This window comes from Haliotis asinina, chromosome 3, assembly GCF_037392515.1.
Source record: "Haliotis asinina isolate JCU_RB_2024 chromosome 3, JCU_Hal_asi_v2, whole genome shotgun sequence".
Classification (NCBI taxonomy): domain Eukaryota; kingdom Metazoa; phylum Mollusca; class Gastropoda; order Lepetellida; family Haliotidae; genus Haliotis; species Haliotis asinina.
The window spans coordinates 36388934-36398009 of record NC_090282.1 but is presented as its reverse complement, the minus strand read 5'-3'; the positions used below and the strand labels follow the sequence as shown (position 1 = coordinate 36398009).

Genomic DNA, 9076 nt, shown 5'->3' with positions numbered 1-9076 from the left:
CTACAGGGTGTACTCAACTCTACGCGGTCGACGGTAATCTTACCGAACAACGTTTTAATGAGTCAGGCTCCTACAGCCCTACCATTCCAAGCTATGCATGCCTTTTGTGGTCGACCCTCTTTACTGCAAGACGACAAAGCGAGGCCTCGTTGGGCCAAGACTGTCACAGAATGTCTTAGGCATCAGGCTGTAGAGCGGTTGGAGACATCAGCATGCTCTTTAGAGCTGGCTTCCGCAGTTTTATTTTATTAGGGGTGATGGAAATGGATCAGTAGGATTTTGTTTTATCGGTTCCTTTATTTGGTACTGTATGATCATGAGTTATTTCCATGTTAAATGAGCCTTTCCACTTTGGTAATTTGAATTTATATTATAAATTTAATTCGGATTTTAGAAGTTTTATTACTTCGTAAGAAGTGAGATGATCCTAGGGGACTGTTCCCTTTCTTGCAGGTATGGAGAACATCACCTTTCAAAGAGCCCATTGTGCTCTTTCCTAGTCTGTTTAACTTCCTCGGTCCACGGGGTTTTGATGTTTTGTCTACATCGGGTATTGTAAAGGGAATGGATTCTTGAGTTAAGTTAATTGTTCATTTTGTATGGTTTTGACAACAGATTTCCAGGTCTGTACACAAGTTACACTGGTTACACAAGTTTGGGAATTTTATGCAGTTTTGGTTCTTGATGATTACTCTGGGTTTCGTTTGTTTTATGATGTCTAATGTTACATGAATAGGAAAGTGATCGATGTCTAACGGATCCTTATCAACTTCCCACTGAGTGCAATTAGCAAGGTTCGGAGTGCAGATTGTAAGTTGTATAGCAGACATAGCATGGTGCTGACTATCGTACCATGCTCGTTGGTTGTTAATTACGATTGTTGGTGTATTTCGATTCACTTGGTTATGTGTTATCTGTATTGATCTCTTTCACTGATTACATCCCTGGAGGGGTGGTGGGTGTTGGAATACCCAAATAGATACTGGAAAATGCCATCAGAACCTTGATTGCCTCCATGTTCAAAAGTTTTCTTGGTTTCTTTTTGGTATATGTTTTGTCATTTATAGTTGCAGTTTCATTGGTTTTTTGTGTTTTGTTTACTTGTTTGTTTGTATTATTTTGGATACCATTTATTTCTAGGTTAGGGGTAATCACCTTCAACTCTATGTGGTGTATGTCCTCCTCTACTAGCTAACTTAACCGGAACGATTCATTCCTTATTTACAAGCTGAGAGTGAACCATTGTTATGTTAATGAGAGGTATACATGTTGTATACCATCCATAGGTCGAAATGGTTATTGAACAGCGTAATTAAGAACGATGTCAGCTTTAATTTGTGTTTGTACCGGAGCAGGGGCATGTTTGATATCTTTGATAGGCATTCTAAAAGTTCAGTAGATGAAGAATGAGGATTATGATTTATGGATATACAACTTCTTTTATTCGTCGCATTCACAGAATAAAAGAAGTTGTATATCCATAAATCATAGTCCTCATTCTTCAGGGGTATGTTTGTTTGTGCATGTTGGTGGTTTCGGTCAAGTGCACGAGGGTGCGTTACTTGAAGGAATCTCTGATACCGATTTTGTCTAGTGGACATGTGATGTGGTTTGGTTGTAAAGATTTTGCATGCAAAATGTTATTTGTTTGAAGACGGATGTAGATTTTACCCATGTCAATGTTTATGTGCCAATTTCCATGATGTGTGGAAAGTTGTTTGCAAGAGAGGTATCGGATGTTACTATGCAGTGTAGGCACAGAAGGGGCAGGGGCAGTGAGGTTCTGCCCATTCGTTTCATCATTCTAAACATAGAGTAACATTATTTACAGACTGAACATATGGCTTTACATCTAGTTGATTTGTAGTACAACACAAGATGGTATTTGGGACATTGGAATGTTTGGAGTTTTTTAATCACATGATAATTGTTGATGTTGAATGGGACTTTCCGTTTCGTGTTGAGGTGATGCGTTTGGTACTAGCGATTTGTTTGCCTCCTTGGATCCTCTGTACCCCTATCGCTTACAATTTGTGATATTTTGTCAGATGCAGTATGATCTGTTTGGGAATAGTGGTGCATGGACATCTCCTTTAACAATAATACGAGAATTGCTGACTTGGTCAGTTCGTTATCGATTAGGAGAGGGATGACAGACTGTGGGGACAGTGTAGTGAATATTTATCATGCAGATGGCATAGAAAGTAAGAGTGCTGCATGATAGTGGCTACTGCCTGATTTGGGGTTTGCACAGTTAAATTAACACTAATGGAATTTACCTTTAATCCATTTATTACAAAAGAGGATAAGGCCGGGCGGGACAACTTAGGAACAGCCAGCGAGTCCTAATTTGACACACAGAAGGGAGCAAGCTACAAAGACAAAGACATATTTTATATCATTGGAAAGATCTCGAGGAGTTCATGTGCCAGTATGTTCACGTATTAATAAGCTCACACATTGGCTCTAAAAATGCATTTCTGAAATTTGCAGGAATTTCTGTCGAATTTATTTTTCTGCAGAAATCTCTGGCAGAATTTTTTTTCCTGCAGAAATTTCTGGTAGAACAATTTTATCTCACTACCAGAATTATCTTAATTTAACAAAATTAGAGACTACAATTAATGATACTCCTGCGTGAGAGGTAGTTTCATGTTTATTCCAAGTAATAAGCACTTAGAGTGATCAACTGATCTGATATTTTTGTTTCGCTACCAGAATTATCTTAGTTGAATAAGATTAAACACCACCATTATATAATTTAATATAGATTTTCTTTAAAGGTCACATGCAACGTAAGACAGAACTTTGCAGATTCTGATACCTTTAGGTATGCACTTACCGAAACAAATCATAAAAAGTGCCAATTCAGTTGCCAATAAAGTTGAAAAAACGCGATGGAAAAAAGCCCGCGAAATCGGAGTTCAAACGATTCACTGAATTCCCTCTAGCGCTGGGGGGGCGGGGGGGGGGGGACTGGTTTCAACAGCTGTGCTGCGCTGCACCCATAACGCATGCGCAGTGAATAGGTTCGCGGGAACAGTATGCATCCTCTGAGTATGAGGTTGTGAGCAGTAGCCTAATCTTGGTTGTGTACACAAAAAAGCAAATAATCTACTCGTTACATACACAAGCTTGTTGATTGTAGTCAGCACCCTCTGTCACAGAGAAAGCTCAATGTTTGGTTTATTGACACGTGTATGTCTGCCTGCCTGTCTGCTAAAGACAATATACCATAGACAGTTTCAATCATTGACCACATGCAAATTTCAACTTAACACCTATCAGGCTATACGCCATAAACAAAATAAATTGATTTATGACTCGTGCACCCGAGTCCTGTCTCTGCCATATTATGTAAGTAGGCAGGTGTGATACTTGTACACATGACAAGTTTTTATGTCTGTGGGTTGCAAACAAACTACATCCATTTTCTCGGATGACTGGATTTGACGGACACTGGTGCAAACTCTTTCAGGTCCTGCTTTGTACTTGGACGAATGACAGTTTCCAGTCACGCAGTATTTCACCATCTCTACTGAGATGATTTTTTATTTGATCGAACTCAAATTCAGAGAACGTGTATTTACAAAACCCAACATCTCTATATACATTCTGTATGGATAACAACTTCTTCTAGTTTGTATGATTTTGTTTGACAACAGTATATGAATCCATGCTGAAACGACGGATCAAGTACAATAAAAGAAGTTGTTTCCATACAGAATCTTACTTTCCTGTGACTGGCTATACTTCTAAAATGCCCATCAAACAGATCATCTTTCTGTATACACAATGAGCCCTTAGCGTATCAGCAAATGAACCAGCCAATCGGAAGTCGTCGTTACCCTTGAGTGCACAGCCACCCGCTATGACTGGGTTCGGTCTCCCAAGGGCTTCGTTTGGAGGGAAGTAAGCCCAAGTACAAAATATTGCACTTTTGAATCGCGATTGTACGCTTATAATTTTGTTTATTTGATTTTTACCAAGCAGCAATGTATATGACATGTCCTGAATAAGTGATAATTGTGTTTTAATTATGTTTGATTTTTTGGTTGCATGATATCGTTTTCCCCTGTTGAAAGCCTATTAGTACCAGACAACCGAGTATTTTACAGTGTGAATTTGACCGTATTTAATCATAACTTTTACAATTTAAAAGGCTTATGCATTATTCCCATCCGTTTCATTATAACACAGTTGTAACTTCTTAGTGGATTCACGTCGTGCAAGATTAATTTAACAGTATTGGGGTGCATTTTCCAATCCCAATAAGCCTACATTGTTTTTGTATGCGATATGGGTTGAAGTCGAATAGAGACGAAACGGGACATATACTATACACATACAATAATAACAATGTAAGACACGTGAGCCATAATTTGAATTCATCAACATTCCCGAAAAAACAGCGCACCAGATTAGATAATAAACAATACCTATATGCGACAATGCATCAGTGTTCATAGTGAAAATACCCGCGAAAATGTAATTGCCTCGTTGAAACAATGGTTTATGCCGAAGTGGCCACCGAGTACCTGTTTGAAAAACATGTAACTGATAATGTGACGACGGTACACTAGAACACTGATATAAACTGCCATCGTCACAGACACATTTATACAATTTAACATTTCAACCACTGACCTTTGTTACGAAAACACTTATCTCACTAGATTCTGTCATGATGAGATGATAATTAACTCGCTGGGGTCTTGATGAAAAAGGGTAGCAATAACAAATATAAACGGGATATTGTATCACATTAGTCATTCTTGAATGGGATTTTGTCCAAAGACTTTTTTCCTAAGGGATATTGTCCATCCCCCAATGAGACGGCTGACAGTAACATGTTACTCCGCGGGTCTTTCTAACCATCATCGATGTAATGGCAACTTAATTCTCGGTTCACAATTCAAGCATGGCGCAAGACTTTCATTAGTTTTTTTTCAACTTACGTTAAGAATTTAAGACACTCATACACGTTATCGGGTTATATTAATAATAACTTCGTGTTAACTGCACATAGCAACGTTTCTGTGTAGGTTCTTATACCATGTTCAAGCTAACAGTGACAACAACCAAGTGATTAGAATTATCGAATGCTGTGACTAACATCATGTACTTGAATAACAAGGAGTAGATAACTGGATCAGGCCAGGTGGGAACTAAAAACAACAAACAGTGCAGCCATGAAGCAAATAATCAAGAGGCATTAAGTACTAAAAACAGCATTAAACGAACGGGTGCTGATTGAAAACGTCTGCCTCTTGTGACCTCTTTGCCAAGAAGTACGCCTGAAACACAGTGTATGGAATAAGTCTAACACAGAACTGAACCAATACATCTAATGATATAATGATATGAATTGTTCAAATTCCTCATACCGGTCTTGGAGGTATTAACATCATCATCCTTTTTTATTACCTGAAGTTTACAAATACATGCAAAATATCATGAGGATACTTTATACCCACAGAAGGGTACATACTGTCTGTTTTCAGTTTCCTGCTGATGAATCAGATATTCGTATTCTGATGCAAAAATACCCCAAGCTCAACAATTCAGATCATAAATTCATGTGTCCCAATTTATCTGATACAAGTGAAAGGACGGTCTCATACACATTCTTCCAAATATTTAGCCTTTCAAATGTATTTTCACAGAATGGTATTTGTCTAGATAGTTTTCTGACTATGATTGTACTATCAAGAAGACATCATCTAAAGAAAGTCCATAATAAGGTATCCAAAGTTAGTCTGTAATTTTATTCAATTAAGATAATTCTGGTAGTGAAATAAAAAAAAATCTGCCAGACATTTCTGCAGGAAAAACATTTTCTCCCAGAAATTTCTGCAGGAGAAAAAATTCTGCCAGAAATTTCTGCAGGAAAACATTTTCTGCCAGAAATATCTGCAGAGAAACATTTCGCCAGAAATTCCTGCAGAAAAAAATTCTGCCAGAAATTTCTGCAGAAATGCATTTTCAGAGCCAGTATGTGAGCTTATTAACACGTGAACATACTCGCACATGAACGTTTCGTGTTCATCTCCTCGAGATCTTTCCAATGATATAAAATATGTCTTTGTAGCTTGCTCCCTTCTGTGTGTCAAGTTAGGACTCGCTAGCTGTTCCTAAGTTGTCCCGCCCAGCCTTGGATGTTTTCACTTTAGTAACAATATATTTTATCTTCGTAAGATGGATGTTTATCATTTATAGATCATCACTTTCCACTATGTTCAAGTGACATCAGCTAGTCAACGCTCCGTTTATCCCAACAGTGTAAGGAGATCATACATTTTCTTCCGTTTTCCTTTCTTTACAAGCATTTTTGCTGTGTATCCACGCTTGTCTTTAGCATTAACATCAATAACAGTTTTCGAAAGAATATGCTTCACCATCAGCACATGTCCTTGCCAACTGGCGAGATGTAAGATGTTATCACCATTCGTGTCGACAAGTGACGCATTACCACCATTACTCATTACTAAGTCAAATACCCCCCTATATCCCTGAACTGCTGCCACCATGATTGGTGTCCTTCCGTAATGCCCTCTGCTGTTGATATCAGTAAAGTTCTGTGAGATAATATACTTCAACATCTCTGCATGTCCACCACGACACGCCCAATGTAGGATGTTGTCACCTTTTCTGTCCACACGTGAAGCGTCACCTCCTTTACTCATTACCAAGTCAAATACCTGTTTATGTCCCATAATTGCTGCCACCATGATTGGTGTCTTTCCGTTTTTTCCTTTGCTGTTGATATCAGTAAAGTTCAGTGAGAGGACATACTTCACCATCTCAACGTGTCCTCCAGTACACACCCAGTGTAGGATATTGTCACCGTTTCTGTCCACACCTGAAGGATCACCTCCCTTACTCATTACCAAGTCAAATACCCCCCTATGTCCCTTAACTGCTGCCACCATGATTGGTGTCCTTCCGTAATGCCCTCTGCTGTTGATATCAGTAAAGTTCTGTGAGATAATATACTTCACCATCTCTGCGTGTCCACCACGACACGCCCAATGTAGGATGTTGTCACCTTTTGTGTCCACACGTGAAGCACCACCTCCTTTACTCATTACCAAGTCAAATACCTGTTTATGTCCCATAATTGCTGCCACCATGATTGGTGTCTTTCCGTTTTTTCCTTTGCTGTTGATATCAGTAAAGTTCAGTGAGAGGACATACTTTACCATCTCAACGTGTCCTCCAGTACACACCCAATGTAGGATATTGTCACCGTTTCTGTCCACACCCGAAGGATCACCTCCCTTACTCATTACCAAGTCAAATACCCCCCTATATCCCTTAACTGCTGCCACCATGATTGGTGTCCTTCCGTAATGCCCTCTGCTGTTGATATCAGTAAAGTTTTGTGAGATAATATACTTCACCATCTCAACGTGTCCTCCGCGACACGCCCAATGTAGGACGTTTTCGCCATTTGTGTCCACAAGCAAAGCACCACCTCCTTTACTCATTACCAAGTCAAATACTTGTCTATATCCCTTAACTGCTGCCGCCATGATTGGTGTCTTTCCGTCTCGACCTCTGCTGTTGATATCAGTAATGTTCTTTGAGATAATATACTTCACCATCTCAACGTGTCCTCCACGACACGCCCAATGTAGGATATTGTCATCGTCTGTGTCCAAAAGCAAAGCATCACCCCCTTTACTCATTACCAAGTCAAATACCCGTCTATATCCATAAGCTGCTGCCACCATGATTGGTGTCATTCCTTTTTGTCCTCTGCTGTTGATATCAGTAAAGTTCTGTGAGATAATATACTTCACCATCTCAACGTGTCCTCCACGACACGCCCAATGTAGGATATTGTCATCGTCTGTGTCCAAAAGCAAAGCATCACCCCCTTTACTCATTACCAAGTCAAATACCCGTCTATATCCATAAGCTGCTGCCACCATGATTGGTGTCATTCCTTTTTGTCCTCTGCTGTTGATATCAGTAAAGTTCTGTGAGATAATATACTTCACCATCTCAACGTGTCCTCCACGACACGCCCAATGTAGGATGTTGTCACCATTCTTATCCACAAGTGAAGGGACACCTCCTTCATCCAAAATTGAGTCAAACACATCTTTATGTCCCTTGAATGCTGCAAACATTAATGGTGTCTTCCCATTCATTCCTCTACTATTGATTTTCGCCAGTCTCCGTGGAAGTACATGCTTCACCATCCTAGCATGTCCTCCAAGAATGGCCACATGAAGAATGTTGTTGCCTTTAGCATCAACTGCCAACAAATTACAACCTGCACATGCACATAAGTCAAATATGTTTCTGTATCCAAACTGTGCTGCGATCATCCCGACTGTTCTACCATCACGTCCTTTGCTGTTTATGTCCACATAGTCCCGTGAGATGATATACTTCACCATCTCTACATGTCCTCCTCTACAGGCTATATGGAGAATGTTCTCACCGGTTTTATCCAATAGGGACACATCGCCTCCCCGTTTGAGAAGGTATTTTAGAACATCCATTTTCCCCCGGTGTGCTGCTATCATTACACACGTCCTACCATAATGTTCTCTACTGTTGATGTCCACAATGTGAAGCGAGAGAACAAACTTCACAATCGCAATCTGTCCTGAATAGCAGGCCATATGAAGAATGTTGTTCTCCTTATTATCAAGAAGTGACATATTACAACCTTTTTCTCTTAGAAACTCAAACAAAATTCTATGTCCCCCTCGTGCTGCCAGCATCACTGGCGTCCTCCCGTACTCTCCCTCTCTGCTGTCAATGTCGACTTGACCCTTAGACATGATTGTTTGCACCTGAGTTATGTCACCCTGTCTGCAGGCTTCATGAAGTAAGTTGTCTCCGTATCCGCTCTTCCTATCTCTTCTCTGTTGTTGGGATCTCAAAGGATGGGACGTCCTTCCACCTGTAGTTTTATAAAATAAGGGAGGATACAGCATTGCTTAAGCATCACTTTGCTTATGGAATCTCTGGTTGGGCTTTATTCAGGACCAATGCTGTCCAGTAAGTATTTACGTTTACAAATGCTTGAATGCACACTAAAACGACGAAACAATTA

The 9076-nt window shown here is 39.8% G+C and overlaps 1 protein-coding gene across 1 annotated transcript; it reads right to left on the bottom strand.

Annotated features, from left to right (window-relative positions):
• Nucleotides 1-6269: 6269 nt before the first annotated feature.
• Nucleotides 6270-8801, bottom strand: LOC137278852 (serine/threonine-protein phosphatase 6 regulatory ankyrin repeat subunit A-like). Its single transcript, XM_067811358.1, has one exon. It carries the CDS (start codon nucleotides 8799-8801, stop codon nucleotides 6270-6272), a length of 2532 nt encoding a protein of 843 aa, XP_067667459.1.
• Between the last annotated feature and the right edge of the window lie 275 nt (nucleotides 8802-9076).